General features: G+C 31.9%; 1 protein-coding gene across 1 annotated transcript; it reads left to right on the top strand.

Annotated features, from left to right (window-relative positions):
- Positions 1–6513: 6513 nt before the first annotated feature.
- On the top strand, positions 6514–8781 carry LOC141659964 (uncharacterized). The gene is made up of 5 exons (XM_074466912.1): positions 6514–6754; positions 6854–7305; positions 7390–7561; positions 7919–8424; positions 8551–8781. The coding sequence occupies exons 1-5, from the start codon at positions 6514–6516 to the stop codon at positions 8779–8781; spliced, it is 1602 nt and encodes a 533-aa protein (XP_074323013.1).
- Positions 8782–19711: the final 10930 nt, after the last annotated feature.

Here is a 19711-nt window from a genome sequence, read left to right as displayed (position 1 = left end):
TTTGTTCTCACATTTATTATACCTCTAGATTCATATATTTTGTACAGTTCTAAATTGATTTTCAATAAATTAATATTATTATTAGAATTATATTGTAATTGTAATTTTTTTAATAATCAATTATACAGTAATAAATACTCCCTCCGTCTCTCCCAATTGTTATCGTTTCTGGGAGAGTGTCTGACACGCATTTTAAGATGAATAAAAAGTATAGTTCTATAACTTTTTTTAAAAAAAATCTTATTCTGAATAAAAATAGAATCTTTAAACTTTTATTCAGAAAAATAAAATTTTTAAAAAAAGTTAAAGAACTATACTTTCTATTCATCTTAAAATGCGTGTTGGACACTCTACCAGAAACGATAACAATTGGGAGGGACGGGGGAGTAATATATTTAGTTAATAATGGTGATGTATAATAAGAAAATGCACGAATTACCCCCCCTAAAACTAGATGCCCGAAAATACATATTAGCGTGAAATAGTGGTTAAAATATCAACCAACTTATAGGTACTAATATTTTGTTTGAACGATACGCATGTTTCTTATGTGTGATCACTGCAATTAAAGTTTTGAGTTTGTTGAATACGAATGTTTAACATGTGTATCATATATTAAATAAAATTATATAAACATGCATTTTCGACATATTTTTACCTATATACAAAACATACATTTTCATGATGTGTTATCCACATTCGTGTTTAGCGGGTATCTAAGACAATTTTTTCAACCATTACATAATTTAGGTTGGGTTTTCTAAGTAGAAATTAGAAATTTTTACATAGTCCCCAAACTATTATGATTTTTAAAATTTATTTAAATAAGTTAACTCGGCCTGTGCTTAGCACGAGTTATCAACTAGTCTTAAACAGTTTAAAGATTGCTGTTAAAAATTGCTGTGCTCTTAGAAAAAGTGCTGACGGAAAAAGTGCTGTTGAAAAAATCAAATAACTATTTGGTAATATTTTTAATTTGTATATATTTAGATGTAAAAAATTATAAAAATTAATGTTTTAGATGAAGTTTGATGATGAAATCAGCATCTGCTTCCCGCAAAAGCTGAAAAGTAACTTTTTTGAAAAGCATAGGAGACCTTACTTTTTCAAACAGCAGCTTTTGGTATTGCTGTTGGAGACAGCAACAGCTGCTTTTCGCTGAAAAATAGTTAAAAAAATATTTGGTGAAATTTAAAAGCTGCTTTTTGGAAAATTATTTTTTGCCTAAAAGCTGATGTTAGAGAAAGCAAATCCCCTATGCTTTTAGAAAAAGCCTGAAAATTTCAGCTGTTGCGGGAAGTATATGCTGATTTCACCATCAAACCTTACCAAAAGCATCATTATTTTTAATTTTTTTGCATCAAAACATATATGTATCAAAAAAATTATCAAACGGTCATCTGATTTTTACAACATCACTTTTTTCAGCAGTATTTTTTCTAACAGCACAGTAATTTTTAACAGCAATCCCAAACAGAGCCATGCCAAAATCTCTTTTCAGAAAAACAACTTTTTAATTTTATCAAACAGTTTTTAAATTATTTTCAGAAAAAACTTGTTGTTGCAACAATGCCAAACAAACTCTTAATAAACATTAGTTTCTGTTTCATTCATTTGCAAAGTTTAGTATCATACAGTATTATCTCAGGATTCAGTCTATACAATGATATAGTTTCGAAATCATTATCAAATTGCGTAAATAATGATTAGTTGGCCGGATTTGCACAAGTTAAAACTGAGGAGAATCATGTATGCATATACGTTTCACGAATTAAAACAAGAGATTTAACAGTCAATGAGTCCAGGGTTAAAAATATCCAGAACAAACATAGACAATTTAATTCATGCGGTCCTTACATGTAGTGCTCGTTTGGGAAATGTTAAAACAAGCAACTTATAACTTAAAATTAATAAGTGACTTAAAAGTGATAAGTATATGAATATTTATAAGTTATGCAAGTGTTTGGTTAATTTTACTTATAAGTCAGTTTTTTTAAATTTAAATGAAATAAAATAAATAATTTTTAAATATAATTATCCTAATTCATGACTTTTAAATTAATTTAAAATTTAAAAATATATATTCAAAAGCTAAAATTAATAAAAAAATAAAAAATCAAAATAAATTGAGAAAAAGTACATCGTTACTAACATTCAACTTATCAGCTTATAAGCTGTAAATTCAAATTATAAGTTGGGTCAACAAACAGTTCAAGATGAGTACTTGCGGGCTTATAAAATCTAAATAACTTATAAGCCCATAAACAAACAGGCCCGTAATCTGGACTTTTGATTTAAGAAAAGATCTGGCGAGCTGCCTCCATGCACTTTGATCTTCATGCAAGAGAATAAACTGAACAGATAACCATATATAAGTATTCACAACAATGGGAGACAATTGAGGAGACAATTGAGCCACATCCGTCCACCAAAAATTAAGATCATCTGTGTATAATTGGTAAGTAACCAGTCACACTAAAACCTAAAATCTTAAGTGGAAAAAGGCGGTGAATGCCCGACAACAAAGAGAACAAATACTTATATCAATATAAACAACAAGTATTTAAATTTAATAAATGGGGGTGACTCGAGCCCGAGTCCCTCCCTAAATCGAGCTCTGACCCTGTTAAGTAACATGTCGTACTAAAACCTTAAGTTAGTAGAGGAAGGCCCGAAAAACATCTTATACTCTTTAACACATTTGGAATGAGTTTTGAAGGATAAAGTGTTACTAATGGTGTTCACTTACAAAGTGAATTAAGAATATAGAACGTTAAAAATTTCATGCTCTTCGGTCTTCGGCCTCGTTTGGGATTTTTTTAAAAATGTAACTTATGACTTGAAGTTGAAATGTGTCATATAAGTGATATGATGAGCGTAACTTATAAGTTATTTAAGTGTTTGAATAATTTTATGTATAAGTTACTTATAAGTTGATAATGTGTTTGGCAAGTGATAACTTATAAATTAAAATATAAAATTTTAAAAAATACATAATAATTTTAATACTTGAATATAAAAATTAAAATATTAATATTAAAATACCAACTCTTAAAAGCAAAAAAAAATAAAGAATTTATAACATTTACATAATATAAGTAACAATCTCATCACATTTTTAGTTTATAGTATTATTTTTTACCTCAGTTATATTCGCACATAAATAATTTATAATTAATTTATATCATTAGAAAGTAAATCTAAACTACTTTAATATGTAATTTTTTAACTTTTAAAAAGAATAATTTATAATTTACGGTTAAATTTGAGTCAGTTGGACAATAGCAGTCCAACAAAACATATAAAGTGGAACAAACGAAATATTATAATTAAAATATGAATAATATAATTAATATTAAATAATAATATTTTAACTACATAAAAATAAATAGTAGGTATTGAGTTTAATAAGAATAAAAATATATGGCAAATAGTACATGTGACGTGTACAAGAAACCTGAGAATGTGAGTCTGAAAGTCAAGCTCCCTTACTTTTCATATTTCATCATATAAGCCGTTGAAAATGATTAATTTGGCAATCACCCATACAGTCAATGATAATTAAAATGATCATAAATGACATATAAGTTAACTGTAGAGATATAAAACTAGAATTTTTATATATATATACATGTATATTTGGTGTTCACGGAGAAAATAAGTGAAGAGATATAAAACTTGAATTTATATATGTACATGTATATTTGGTGTTCACCGGAGAAAATAAACTTGTATATTCTTCTCATCAAATAAAAGATTACAGGTGATAGTTTAAATAGAACTAAAATAACAAGTGGTAGCATAAAACCACAACCCCTTCCTATTATTTCTCCACTAATAAAAACCTAACTAACTACTATTTTCACTACTAATCCACATACTAATCCTACTGCTACTTATAAATAAAACATGTTGACTTATTCAAATGAATAAAACAATAACTTAAACATATAATTTAGATTAAAATCCTAACAATCTCCCCCTTAATCTAAATTTTCCTCAACAAATACTAGCAGCCCGTATGGCTTTTAACTTAACCCGTATGGCTAATAAACTGAGCCCTTATGACTATTCAACTCAGCCCTTATGGCTATTCAACTGTCTATAACAAAGCTGGTTCATCATTATAGTTATCTCCCATGAATCCGCCACCTCGCCACCACAAGATTTTAGCTCTCCACCAGCAGAGGAATTGCTTACTCCTAAGCCAATCTTCAACTGCAACATATGCAGCTTGATTCCCATAAGATTCATCAGGTCCACCATATCTCCTATTTGCCCATCTAGCACCACTTGGAAATTGACTAGTGTGCACAGCTGCACCCCCAACAGAGAACCACCTGAACCTGCATCACAACTTGAGATACCTGAAGCACACCAAAGCTTATTTTGATAACTCAAATTACCATATCTAGAGGAAGAATGAGTGTCGTATGCACTTATGTGTCCAGCAAAAGGACAGCTCTCATAACTAACAATAAGTACATGGGTTTTCATATTCAACAAGAGCATAGCCACCATGCAGGACCATAGGCTCAGATACCAAGTATAAAGACTAAACTAGAACAAGAATGTGTATAAGCATATAACGTGTGTATATCATAGGCTAAACAATACTCATAATATCAAGCGTTAAAACTGAACGTAAAGTACATAAGTTGTGTCAGTGTTTTATATATGAAAAGAACTGCTTCACATTTTTTTGAAATTGATAGATTACATATGACTTAAATAGAACAAAGCCCAGAGAGGTGGGTGCAAGAAAATGGCAACTATCCTACTCACTCCTAGCCTGTTTCCACTACTACTGGTTTCATCCCATTACTTCCTAAAAATACTCTAACACCTAAACACCTATTCTAGCTGCTATTTACAAGGAACAACTTACATTATTACAGCGTGTATTGAAATTAAGTCCCAACACACATTAACATTTATTTAACTAAATAAAATAAAACAATTTCAAAATATAAGTTTCAGATTATATTCCAACATTAACAGATCGGTATCCCAAACAACCACTTCGTCTTCTCTACACTGAGATATCAGAGAATTTCATAACTCTATCAATTCAAAGCTTGCTCCTTACAATCGCTTTAATAGTTCAATTTGGCTTGTCTGATCAGTTTTAAACACAAAGCTTCGGTAGGAATTCTTGTAATAATGTGCGACCACTAATATAATATCTACACATTATTTAGGTTAGCCAAGACTAGTAGAGTACTGAAAACGTTTGCTCACATGTGTTAGAATATTCAAACCCTCTAGAAGAATAATAATTACAGTTGGTTTCTAGTAAAGGATGAGTTGAAATACACAGCCATGCAATCCCAGGAAAAATGGTGTGCTATGTTAAATTTGTCAAACTAGTTTTATTATCCAGAGAGTTGTGTATGTATAGTAATAAGAGAAACATGTACGTGGCACTCTAATATTTACATGCAGCAACTAGATATATGTGAACTATAGAGCAGTCTTGTTTGAATCCTACAAATAAGGTAGGCTGCATAAACAACAAAGCAAGCTGGTCATGAATAATATAAATGAAGCCTAAATAAAAGGTGGCTTGTCTAGCATGAAGTAAGAGATTAGGTCAGCAGTAGCAGTTTTGTACTCTATATAAATACTACTTGCATGCATGTTGTAGTATAATGTAAGTTATCTTGAGTTGTAAAGAAAAGAGCTGTAGCTTTGTAGAGAAAGAAAAGAGCTGAAGCTCTTGTAAGAAAAAAAACCAGCAGCCTGTGTGTGTAAACACTTATATATATAAGTTGTATTTTTATTATTAAGAAATAAAAGTAATCTCTTATTATTGTGCTGGTTTATTAATATTATTGAAAGCTTTTGGTGTAAAGCCCATCCACGTTTCCAACAAGTGGTATCAGAGCCAAGGTTACGTTCGTTAAAAATGGCAAATATGGTGCAACCCAACATTCCAAAATTGACGTCCACAAATTACGGGAATTGGAGTATCCAAATGAAGGTGTTACTCGGTTCTTACGATAATTGGAAAATTGTCAAAAATGGCTTCAAAGAGCCCGCTGATACAACCGCTGAAGCAGCGCTTCCAAATGCCGAGAAGACGGTGTTAAAGGAGATCCGGAAAAAAGATAAAAAGGCGTTGTACACAATTATTCAAGGTGTTGATGAATCAACCTTTGAAAAAATTTCTGAAGCAAAAACGGAAAAACAAGCATGGGAGATTTTACAAAAATCATTCCAAGGAGTTGAAAAAGTAAAAAAGGTGCAGCTCCAGGTGCTACGCGGGGAGTTCAAAAATTTAAAGATGAAGAATTCAGAAAATATTGGTGAATTTGTTACGCGTTTGAAAGCCGTGACAAATGAGATGAAAAGAAATGACGACAGTTTCGATGATGTTCGGGTCATGGAAAACTCCTCTATTCACTAACCAGAAAATTTGATTATGTGGTTACTTCTATTGAGGAGTCAAAAGATTTGTCAACAATTTCGATTGACGAGCTGGTTGGTTCATTTCAAGCGCATGAGCAGTGAATGAACCAGTATGATGATGCATGCCACTTGGAAAATGCGTTACAAAGTAAGGTGTCCATTGTTGATAATTCTGGGAGTAGCGGTTTTGTACGTGGCAGAGGTGGCTTTAGAGGTGGCTACCGAGGTGGACGAGGTCTTGGAAGGCAGTCTTTCAACAGAGGTCAGAATTCTGAAGGTTATCAACCATCTGGTCGTAGTCAAAATTTCAGAGGTCGTGGAAGAGGCGGATTTCAACAACGAGGTGACAAGTCTCAATTTCAATGTTATAATTGTAATAAATTTGGTCACTTCAGTTATGAGTGTAGAATACCAAAGGTGGAAGAAAGAAGTCATTTTGCAGCAGCAAAAGAAGACAAAGATGTTGGCACTGCTATGTTCCTCACTTACAAAGGAGATGAGGAAAGCAAGAAGAATGTTTGGTATCTTGACTCAGGGGCCAGTAATCACATGACTAGTCACAAGAAATTATTCACGGAGATAGACGACACCATCAGGGGAGAAGTTACTTTTGGTGACTCGTCAAAGATTCCGGTGAAAGGAAAAGGTATCGTCACGATCATGTCAAAGAAAGGTGAAAAGAAATATATAAATGATGTTTATTATATTTCTGCATTGGAAAATAATATTATCAGTCTTGGCCAACTTGTGGAGAAAGAATATAATATACAGATGCAGGACAATTCCCTCATTATCAGAAATCAAGCTCGAGAATTGATTGTAAATGTGGAGATGTCAAAGAATCATTTGTTTACGCATGCTATGCAAACGAATGTGCAGAAGTGCTTAAAGTCGGTCATTAAAAATGACTCGTGGTTGTGGCATTTGAGATATGGTCATCTTGGATTTTCTGGCTTAAAATTATTGTCAAAAACAAAGATGGTGGACGGTTTGCCAGAAATCAACGAACCAGGAAATTTGTGTGAAGCGTGTGTCAAGGGGAAGCAACACAGACAAAGCTTTCCCGTTGGAAAATCGTGGAGAGCCAGGAGGCCATTGGAGATAGTTCATACAAATATAGCTGGTCCATTTGATATCCCATCACTTGGAGGTAATAGGTATTACCTAACATTTATTGATGATTTTAGCACGAAAAGTTGGGTGTATATCATCAAAGAAAAATCGGAGGCTCTTGATAAATTCAAGGAGTTCAAAGCACTGGAGGAAAAACAAAGTGGATATTATTTGAAGACACTCAGATCAGACAGAGGAGGCGAGTATACTTCAAACTTGTTCAAAAGTTTTTGCAGAGCACATGGCATCAATCATCAGTTGACAATAACATATACTCCTCAACAAAATGGCGTTGCAGAAAGGAAGAACCGCATAATTCTTGACATGGCAAGGAGTATGGTGAAAGAAAAGCACTTGCCAAGAACTTTCTGAGCGGAAGCCGTTCAATGTGCAGTTTATTTGTTGAATCGCTGTCCAACAAAAAGTGTCAGAAACAAAACTCCGAATGAAGCATGGAGCGGAAGCAAACCATCAGTTGGACATCTCAGAATTTTTGGGTGTATTGCTTATGCCCATATTCCCGATCAGAAAAGAAAGAAGCTGGATGACAAAGGCGAAAAGTGTATTTTTACCGGATATGACAAAAGAAGCAAGGCGTACAGACTCTACAATCCCCTGACGAAGAAATTAATCATTTCTCGTGATGTTGAGTTCGATGAACCAGATTACTGGAGATGGAGCGAGGATGAAAGAAAAGTTGCTGGTTTATTTTTCAATGGTGATGACGATGACGGTGATAACCAGAACATTGAAGATGACAGAGATGATGATCAAACTCCTCCACCAAGTCCAAATCAACAAACTCATGGATCGACACCATCCACGGGAGGAAACAACAGTTCAGGGGGAGCACCACGAAAGATGCGGAGTCTGGATAATATTTATGAAGCAACAAGTCCGGTACAAACATCCTTTGATTATTCCTTATTTTGCTTAATGGCTGAATGTGATCCAGTTACATTTGAAGAAGCTTCTGAAGAAAGCAAATGGAACAAAGCCATGGATGAAGAAATTGGCGCAATCAAGAAGAATGATACATGGGAGCTCAAAGATCTTCCAGAAGGATACAAAGCAATTGGTGTCAAGTGGGTCTATAAAACCAAGACGAATCAAGATGGAGAAGTGGAGAAATACAAGGCGAGGTTGGTGGCTAAAGGCTACAAGCGGAGATATGGCATTGACTATGACGAGGTATTCACTCCAGTTGCAAGAGTTGATATCATACGGCTTCTGACAGTAATTGCAGCTCAGAACTAGTGGAAGATATTTCAGATGGATGTCAAGTCAACATTTCTGAATGGTTATCTTGAAGAAGAAGTCTATATTGAGCAGCCTCCAGGATATATTCAGAAAGGTTGGGAAAACAAAGTCTATAGGCTGAAGAAAGCTTTATATGGTTTGAAGCAAGCTCCGCGGGCATTGAACACACGAGTTGTTGAATATTTTCAGAGAAATGGTTTCGTGAAGAGTCCATACGAGCATGCCCTCTATACGAAGACAAATTCAGGGGGCGATATTATGATCGTGTGCTTGTATGTGGACGACATGATCTTTACCGAAAATAACCCTGGTATGTTCAACGATTTTAAGAAGGTTATGACTAACGAATTTGAGATGACAGATATTGGTCAAATGTCTTACTTTCTTGGAGTCGAGGTGAAGCAAAACAGAGATGGGATTTTTATGTCTCAGAAAAAATATGCAGAGCAGATTTTAAAGAAGTTCAGAATGGAAGAATGCAAGTCAGTGAGCACGCCAGCAGAACCGAGCATAAAGCTCAGAGTTGATTCAATAAGGGAGTCGGTAAATCCGACGTTGTTCAAAAGTTTGGTTGGAAGTCTGAGGTACCTAACTTTTACTCGTCCAGATATAATGTATGCAGTTGGATTGGTTAGTAGGTACATGAAGAAGCCGAAGCAAGATCACTTCATGGCAGCTAAAAGAATTTTGAGGTATATAAAAGGTACACTTGATCATGGCTTATTTTACACATACTCTCAAGATTCAAAATTAGTAGGCTACTCAGACAGTGATTATGGTGGTGACTTGGATGACGGGAAAAACACTTCGGGTTATGCTTTTCACATTGGTTCTGTAATATTCTCATGATCATCAAAGAAGCAACCAAAAGTGGCACTATCAACATGTGAATCAGAATACATCGCAGCAGCAGCGTGTGCATGGCAAGCTATGTGGCTAGGCTACATATTGGGCGAGTTAAATCTTGCAGATGAAGGTCCGGTTAAAATTAACGTGGTTAATAAATCTGCTATTTCCCTCGCGAAAAATTCAGTGTCGCACAGTCAGAGCAAGCACATCAATATAAAATATCATTTTATTCGAGAACAGGTGAACGAGAAAATTGTGGAGCTGGTACACTGTAGGACAGAAGAAAATTTAGCGGATATTTTCATGAAGCCATTGAAGCCAGATATGTTTGAAAAAATGAAGAACAAGCTCGGAATGCTAAGTCGGGTTTGAGGGGGAGTGTTAGAATATTCAAACCCTCTAGAAGAATAATAATTAAAGTTGGTTTCTAGTAAAGGATGAGTTGAAATACACAATCATGCAATCCCAGGAAAAATGGTGTGCTATGTTAAATTTGTCAAACTAGTTTTATTATCCAGAGAGTTGTGTATGTATAGTAATAAGAGAAACATGTACGTGACACTCTAATATTTACATGCAGCAACTAGATATATGTGAACTATAGAGCAGTCTTGTTTGAATCCTACAAATAAGGTAGGCTGCATAAACAACAATGCAAACTGGTAATGAATAATATATATGAAGCCTAAATAAAAGGTGGCTTGTCTAGCGTGAAGTAAGAGATTAGGTCAGCAGTAGCAGTTTTGTACTCTATATAAATACTACTTGCATGCATGTTGTAGTATAATGTAAGTTGTATCTTGAGTTGTAAAGAAAAGAGCTGTAGCTTTGTAGAGAAAGAAAAGAGCTGAAGCTCTTGTAAGAAAAAAACCAGCAGCCTGTGTGTGTAAACACTTATATATATATATATAAGTTGTATTTTTATTATTAAGAAATAAAAGTAATCTCTTATTATTGTGTTGGTTTATTAATATTATTGAAAGCTTTTGGTGTAAAGCCCATCCACGTTTCCAACAACATGAAGTCTAATAAATTGTAGGCAGGGGCTGAAAATAAGCAAGGATATCTAAAGCCATAGGCAAAGATTGCTGGTGCAGAAATTGGGTTCAAAACCAGTCTCTTAAAGCCAATCATATTATGCTAAAATGGAAAAAGTTGGAACATATATACAATTATATGGAAGAGTGGTCGTCAATGAAACAGACAATCAGAAAAAAAAAAGACTCTATATAGCGTTTGGTTGATAGAAGTAAAAGTTTAAAAATTGCATCACCTCTACCTACTAATTACACTCATGACAGAGTTTCAATATACTGCCAATCTTAAGCAATTCAAAAGCCCAATGAACAACTTTTTATAGACCGGAGGCCAAAGGAATGTCCGATATTACTTTGAAGGTTCTATCCCCGAGATTGTAACGTATAACCTTACCAGGTATATCTAGTACCAAGAACGAATCATCCTGGAACTTTTCTCTACTAAGCGAGAGCACATTAACAGCATAATTATATTCACCTTTAAAACAAGCCTCATGGAATTATTTATTTATTGGAACACGATCAATCCGGTACTTGAGAAACCACTCCGAGTAATCACGCTGAGTGAAGTGGCATAAGGTTACTGTATCACTACATACACAGGAAAAATAGTCTTGTTAAAATAAACTTTTGATGTCTGATTGTTAAATTGGTATTTGTACCACTTGAAGCTAAAATGGAAAGAATCGGAGAAGATATACAATTTTAACACAACAAATAATTAGGAAACAAAAAACACATTACCGGCTTACTGCTTATAATGCTATGCTGGTACCAAAACGCAAAGACGGCAACCAAACAATTGCATGTATAATTAGTCCATTACCGAATGAATCATGCTAAATTTGTAGCACCTCAACCAACTAATTACACACATGACAGAGTTTCAATGTACTGCCAAGCTTTAAGCTTTTTAGACCTAAGTCCACAGCATAGTCCAATAGCAATCTGAAACTTCCATCGACAAGATTGTAACGTAGAATCTTACCTAACAAGTGAGAGCTACTTATTGGAAAGACTAAATTACCCTCTTTTTAATATTTTATATAAAAAATGTGGTTTGTGGGAATCGAAGTCAAATTATTTGAGTTCAACTATACAACCTTTTAGGATTACACCACATTGTCACGTGTGTTTTTTATCATATACGTAATAAGTAAGTGTGTTGAATTAATATTTTATTTAACTTTAAAGATACTTACTTGAATTCCAAAAAAAAAATGATAGTTAGCTGAATATTTGTACTGTTAATTTTAAATAAATGAAATCCAGATATAAAATTAGGCATAATACATAATTAATGGATCATTATCCTATTTATTAATCATTTTTTAGTTTAAAAATATATCTTATATATTTTTAACATATTTTTTATTATAAAAAGTAATTAAAATGTATATATATGATTTTTAAAAAAATATTGAAAATAGAATCGCTTATATATAAATAATCTATATTGATATTACATATTTAGATAAATTCGAATTATAATGAGTTAATGCATTTTAGAACTTAGCCCATTGTTCAAAAAATACTCTAAATTTGACTATATATGACCCGACCGAAAAAAATCGTCACATTTTACGTTTAGTAAATTTAAATTACAAGCTCGGCGATAATATCTTACCAATAATGTGAAATTTTTTAATATCTTATGTTAATATAAATTAATGTGTTTGAGGTCTTTATAGGATCAAGTCAATTGATTATTTATATTAAAATTACTAACTTCACTGGTAACGCATTATTATTTTTGGGATTTGTCCCAATTTTAAAAATATTTGAAATTTGAAATGATATCTCACTAGATTTGTTAAAACTACGATGATATATTAAATCGATTTATTTTTCATTTTTCACTTTAAAAAAACTAACTTTTTGGAAAGAATTGTTTTAGATCAGCAATATTCATTGATCAAGATAATATTGTATAAATAATATGAATTATTTTAATATTTTGAATTATTCAAATAAAAGTTATATCTATACTATATTGTAGCATTTGATTCAATGCATTTTATATTATTTAAGGAAAAAAACATAAATTGTTCAATAATTTGAAGGAATTAATCAGTTCAACTGATATTTATAAAACTTTATCGAACTAAAATTTTTTAATTTTAGAAGAATAGTATAAAATGTTATAAAATTATTATATGAAGAAATATTAGATTCGTAATGAAAAAAACTTAAAAATGGTTTATATAACGATATAAATACAATTTTTCTTTCGAATTCTTGAAAAAAATCATGAATATCAATAATAAATCATAAAAATATATAATTCATTTTTATGTTACAACCATGATTGATACCCGGTTGCGTAAAAAATAGATATGAATTGTTTGTCAGTGATAATGTGAACATCATATATAGATTATAGCAATTTATTTATTACATAATTTTAATTTTTGAATAATTATAAATGCATGTTATTTAAGTAATCAATTATTACACTAGATGTTAATAATGATTATACATGTACCTAAATCAGATATTTAGCATGTATATAATTGAAACCATCATAATTTACTAAAAGATGTAACATACAATAATTTACATGCTAACACACACACATATAGCTTAATTTTACTTTGTTAATAGTAATGTAAATAAAAAAAAACTAACATTTTCCTATACATACATACGTTGAATTTCAAAAACTAATATTTTTTATTAAAATCAACTTTAATATTAACAATAATGTAAATTTTACATTATTGTATATTATGATTGAAAGTCATTCTGACTTCATTTATACATTTTTTTATCTTTTTAAATTGAGTAAGCTAATTGTAAGTTAGTAGTGAACTCAATAATAATATAGAGCAGTACATATAGTTTATTTAAATAAAATTCAAGATTTTGGTCAACTCTGTATTCAAAATATATGTTAATTTGTAACTTTTTATTTGTAAACATACTAACGACATTTTATAGATTAAGTTTAATCATTTTGTTTTAAACGTACACTTACTACCCTGTTTATATTCATTCATTAAATATAAAATAATGAACGGGTAAAAAAAATATAATATAATAATAGTTGAGGGATATTCACTCCTAAAAGTGAGGAAGCATTCGAAACTCCTAATGTTATAGATGGGAACATGGAGCTTGTTGGAGAGAAATTTTATCTTATTTTTTTCAAAATTTGACTCAAGAGCCTATATAAGGATATTGTTGGAGTTGCTCTACAAACATTATAACTAACATAATAACCCGTGCGAGGCACGGGTCATTTTCTAGAATTTCTTTATGCATCATGCAATTATAGTGTTTGTAGAGCAACTCCAACAATATCCGTATATAGGCTCTTGAGTCAAATTTTGAAGAAATGGAGATAAAATTTCTCTCTAACAAGCTCCATATCCCCCTCTATAACATTAGGACTATAACATTAGGAGTTTCGAATGCTTCTTCACTTTTAGGAGTGAATATTCCCTCAATTATTATTATATTATATCTTCTTACCCGTTATTTTATATTTAATGAATGTATATAAACAGGGTAGTAAGTGTAGGGTAGTAAGTGTACGTTTAAAACGAAACGATTAAACTTAATCTGTAGAATGCCGTTAGTATGTTTACAAATAAAAAACTACAAATTAACATATATGTTGGAATACATAGTTGACCAAAATCTTGAATTTTATTTAAATAAACTATATATACTGCTCTATATTATTATTGAGTTAGCTACTAACTTACAATTAACTTACTCAATTTAAAAAGATAAAAAATGCATAATTGAAGTCAAAATGACTTGCAATCATAATATACAATAATGTAAAATTTAAATACATTGTTAATATTAAAGTTGATTTTAATAAAAAAATATTAGTTTTTGAAATTCAACGTATGTGTGAGAAAATGTTAGTTTTTTATTTACACTAATATTAACAAAGTAAGATTAAGTTATACGTATGTGTGTTTGTTAGCATGTAAATTATTGTATGTTACATCTCTTAGTAAATTATGATGGTTTCAATTATTTATATGTTAAATATCTGATTTATGTACATGTATAATCATTATTAACATCTAGTGAGATAATTGATTACTTAAATAACATGCATTTATAATTATTCAAAAATTAAAATTATGTAAGAAATAAATTGCTATAATTTATATATGGTATTCACATTATCACCGAAAAACAATCCATATCTATTTTTTTACGCAACCGAGTATCAATCATGGTTGTAACATAAAAATGAATAATATATTTTTAAGACTTATTATTGATATTCATGATTTTTTTTCAAGAATTCGAAAGAAAAATTGTATTTATATCGTTATTTAAACCGTTTTTAAGTTTCTTTCATTACGACTCTAGTATTTCTTCATATAATAATTTGATAACATTTTATACTATTCTTCTAAAATTAAAAAATTTCAGTTCGAATTTTTTTTATAAATATCAGTTGAACTGGTTAATTCCTTCAAATTATTGAACAATATATGTTTTTTTCCTTAAATAATATAAAATGCATTGAATTCAAATGTTACAATATAGTATAGATATAACTTTTATTTAAATAATTCAAAATATTTGTACAATATTATCTTGATCAATGAATATTGTTGATTTAAAAGAATTCTTTTTAAAAAGTTAGTGTTTTAAGTGAAAAATGAAAAATAAATCTAATATATAATCATAGTTTTAACAAATCTAGTGAGATCTCATTTCAAATTTCAAATATTCTTAAAATTGGGACAAATCCCAAAAATAATAATGTGTTACTAGTGAGGTTAGTAATTTTAATATAAATAATCAATTGACTTGATCATATAAAAACCTCAAACTCATTAATTTATATTAACATAAGATATTAAAAAAATTCACATTATTGGTAAGATATTCTCGCCTAACTTGTAATTTAAATTTACTAAACGTAGAATGTGATGATGTTTTTCGGCCGGGTCATGTAGTCAAATTTCGAGTATTTTTTGAACAATGGGCCAAGTTCTATAATGCATTGACTCATTATAATTCGAACTTATCTAAATATGTAATACAATATGGATTATTTATATATAAGCGATTCTATATTCAATATTTTCTAAATAATTATATATGTACATTTTAATTACTTTTTATAATAAAAAAATATGTTAAAATATATGAGATATATTTTCAAATTAAAAAATGATTAATAAATAAGACAATAATCCATTTATGTACTATGCCTAATTTTATATTTGGAATTCAATTTTTTAAAATTAAATGTACAAATATTGAACTAACTATCCTTTTTTTACGAAATTCAAGTAATTATTTTTAAAGTTAAATAAAATATTCATTTAGCACACTTATATATTATGTATATGATAAAATATACATGTGACAATATAGTGTAGTGATAAGAGGTTGTATAGTTGAATGAAATAACTTCAGTTCGATTCCCACAAACCACATTTTTTATATAAATATTAAAAATATAGGTAATTTAATCTTTTCGATGAGACTTTTTAATCATGAAATTATACCCTTGTTAAATGACCCCTGCACGGGTGATTATGTTAGTTTATATATATAAGGAAAAACCTTATAACCGATTTAAAGCTTTAGAAATAGGAGGAAGATCAATGTGGTACTTGAGAAACCACTCCGAATAATCACTCTTCATCTCATACTCACTGAGTGTAGTGGTACAGGAACAAACCTCAGTAAAGTGCAAATGGCCTTCAGACTCCCCAATATAAAAGCTCCTTCTAAAAGTCGACTCCACACTAATAGGAGGCCTTGGAAATGTTCCTAGCTGACCCTCATCGTCATTAAAGTACAAACCATCAGGAACAGCCGATGCTCGTTCATGTTCGATGTGGAACGTACTTAACCAATGAACACAGCCTTTCCAATAGATACCCATGTCTAAGTACTTATATGGGGCGAGAGCAAAAGACTGTACAGAGACCCTCCAGGTTTTGGTTTCAGAGGAGTAAATATAAAATTCACCAACATAATCATTTGGTGGAGATGTTTGAACAAAAGCAATAACTTGGTAGTAAGGGGAATTCGACGGATCAAAAGCTAAACCAATGTAAGTAACCCGAAAGTCAGGAAGATGGGGGAGGATGGCCAGGAGAGCATTGATGCTACTAGAGCACAATAAAAGTCCATTGCAGGACAGCAAAACATAAATATGTTGAGAATCAAAAGGGTCATGATCAAAAGTGAGGGGTCTGAATAGGGAGGGGTTGTCAGGATCGTCGAGAGGTACGGAATAAACTTTATGAAAGTGTTGAATGAATAGACCAGAGGCACGAAGAGGGAGCAAATTAATTACGTAGGTGAGCCAAGTGGGGATTTGTGATGAGTGAGTTCCATTGTCTTGAAACGCTTTTCACTGACATGAGTTGTTTCCCAGGTAGACGCAACAGGACTAATGTTAGAGAAATTATTATTCCTCTTAGAGCATTCACATTTGGCTTTGCATCTCCACCCCATCTCTATAATTTAGGGATATATACTGATTTTCTATCAAAAACCTCCCTTCATCAGGATCCCTAAAATGGGGAATAATTATACAGACTAAAAACAAGTCCCTGTATTTGGGGACTCACTGTACATGCCGCATTCACCCACCTCCATTCATCTACACCCACAGTCAGATTCTTGCATACTTTTCTTCTTTCTTTTGTATTTAAAAATAAAGGGAGAGAAAAAGATGTGTATTAAGATATGGGGATAGGCATAAGGTATGGGATGCAGGTGAACTTGTTTTTTTTTTAAAATGAATTTTGAGGATAATTTTGGGGAATTACCATTTATAGCAAGAATATAGGGGTAGAAATGAGAAAACGGATGTGAATGCTCTTACTTATCTTATCGGAGAAAAAACAGTTCACCGATTTGGCTAGGTGTACTGAATTGAGACAATTCTCTTGGGCTATTATATAAACCTTATGGGAAGACGTTTTCTTCATCAAGATAAGGAAGAGCGAAGACAAGAAGATTGAGAAGACCGTTTTAGCACACGACAACGAAGAAGAGGAAGCATACATTTATCTTGTGATTCTTTTAATTCGTTGTAACAGTGGATGCTAGTTTTCTTTATGCTTTGAACCTTAATACTCTTGTGACATACTTCAATATTTATTAAGTATTTTTAATCTTTATATTGTTGTGTTATTATCATGCTTTCATATGAACTTATGGTGACGATGGGTTCTATTATGAGCTAATTGTGATCATGGCATTCTAGCGGATTTACTATGAATTTCTTTAGTTAATTGTTTAATACCTTGATATGTGGTAATTGTATGATATCTAGTATAGGTTGTGCTTATTCGTCTTATGTGCGTCGCGAACATGTAAGATGGCCTGTTAATCTCTTGTGAAAAGACAGTGAATCTTGAGATTTAGAACTTGTCATGCTAGCATAGGTTTATGTATTGTATGCATGATTAGTGGGTAACTCTAACCGTTTTACTTGCCCTGTGTAATCATCATGTATAACTTGCGCTTAAATCGTTATGTTGTCAAATTCTGTAGACATATAGGGTCTCAACATAATTGATGCTTATTCAACTTCTATCTTAATTATGGATGCTTGGTAGAATGGTATTCGTACATCGAAAGTTGGTATTTATCAGTTTCGTGTTGTTCGATTAATATCATCACCATTATATGCCTGGGTAATAACAATAACTATTGAATGAAGTAGTAATGAAGTTAGGATCTTATGTGTGTTTAATATTGTTAATTCAAATGTTTAATTCTCGTAGTTAATATTAGTTAACCAATCTTAATTGTTATTTGTCTTGGCATTGAAGAATAATCATACATTGGTGAGTAAGTGTTAATTAAATATAATTAATCAGAGTCTCTGTGGGAACGAACTAGAAATCATTCTATATTACTTGCGGACACGTATACTTGCGTGATTTATTTAGCGCATGTTTTGTGCCTGACAAAAGCCCAAGATTTGCACCCGTGCGCGTGCACGTAGGTGTTGGAGCAATACATAAATAACACATTTGAAAATTACATAAGTGTTTTACTATATAAAGTTATGCATTCTCCTTTCCAAATTCAATGTGGTACTTTCATTCTTTTACACAAATTTCCACTACTAAGAGACTAACTTTGGATGATCTTATCTCATCCATCTCTAAGTTATTCTGAGTGATTCAAAGTGTCTCGGAAAGCTCTCTCGGAGGAGAACACATTACAAGTGTCACTCGTCGCGTGCACGCGACATTCGTCCACTCAAACTATGGCTGAAATTAACTTGACAATGTGGGACTACTACCCATATTTTCCAACATCTTACCAGGTACTCCCAATGCCCATAATGAATCCTCCTCGACGTTTTCTCTCCTAACAACTGAGATCAAGTCAACCGCATAATTATATTTAAAGCCAAAAGCCTTATAACCAGTCATTTCTGGGAAAGCTTTGGAAATAGGAGCAAGATCAATCTGGTACTTGAGAAACCACTCCGAGTAATCACTCTTCATCTCATACACACTGATTGAAGTTGAACGAGGACAAACCTCAGTAAAGTGCAAATGGTCTTTAGACTCCCCAAAATAAAAACTCCTTTAAAAGTCCACCCCACTCTAATAGGAGGCCTTGGGAATATTCTTAGCCGACCCTCATCAACATTAAAGTACAAACCATCAGGAACAGCCGATGCTCGTTCAGATTTGATGTGGTCTTTACTTAACCAATGAACACAGCCTTTTCAATAGATACCCCTGCCAAAGTACATAGATGGACCAAGAACAAAAGACTGCACAAAGACCTTCCAGGTCTTGGTTTCAGAGGAGTAAATATGGAAGTCACCAACAGTATCAAACTCACCAACTTCATCATCTGGTGAAGATGTTTGGACAAAAGTAATAACTTTGTAGTGAGGTGACTTTGAAGGATCAAAAGCTAAGCCAATGTAAGTAACCCAAATGCTAGGAAGAAGTGGAAACATGGCTAGTTGATCGGTAGAGGGGTTATATATATAACATCCACGCATTTGACTTGGGATAAGGGTGCTCTTAGAGCACAATAAAAGGCCATTGCAGGAATGCAAAACA

This window comes from Apium graveolens, chromosome 5 (assembly GCF_009905375.1).
Source record: "Apium graveolens cultivar Ventura chromosome 5, ASM990537v1, whole genome shotgun sequence".
In the NCBI taxonomy this organism is placed as follows: Eukaryota; Viridiplantae; Streptophyta; class Magnoliopsida; order Apiales; family Apiaceae; genus Apium; species Apium graveolens.
Note: the sequence above shows the minus strand (reverse complement) of the source record. Positions and strands in the feature narration are given on the sequence as shown.

What these genes read in the sequence shown, in the direction of transcription:
- LOC141659964 (XM_074466912.1), top strand. Translation starts at nt 6,514, where the DNA reads ATGAACCAGTATGATGATGCATGCCACTTGGAAAATGCGTTACAAAGT. An exon ending in TGATATCCCATCACTTGGAG is followed by an intron (nt 7,562 to 7,918) that starts GTAATAGGTATT and finishes TTCAATGTGCAG; the next exon opens with TTTATTTGTTGAATCGCTGT. An exon ending in TTTATGAAGCAACAAGTCCG is followed by an intron (nt 8,425 to 8,550) that starts GTACAAACATCC and finishes GGCGCAATCAAG; the next exon opens with AAGAATGATACATGGGAGCT.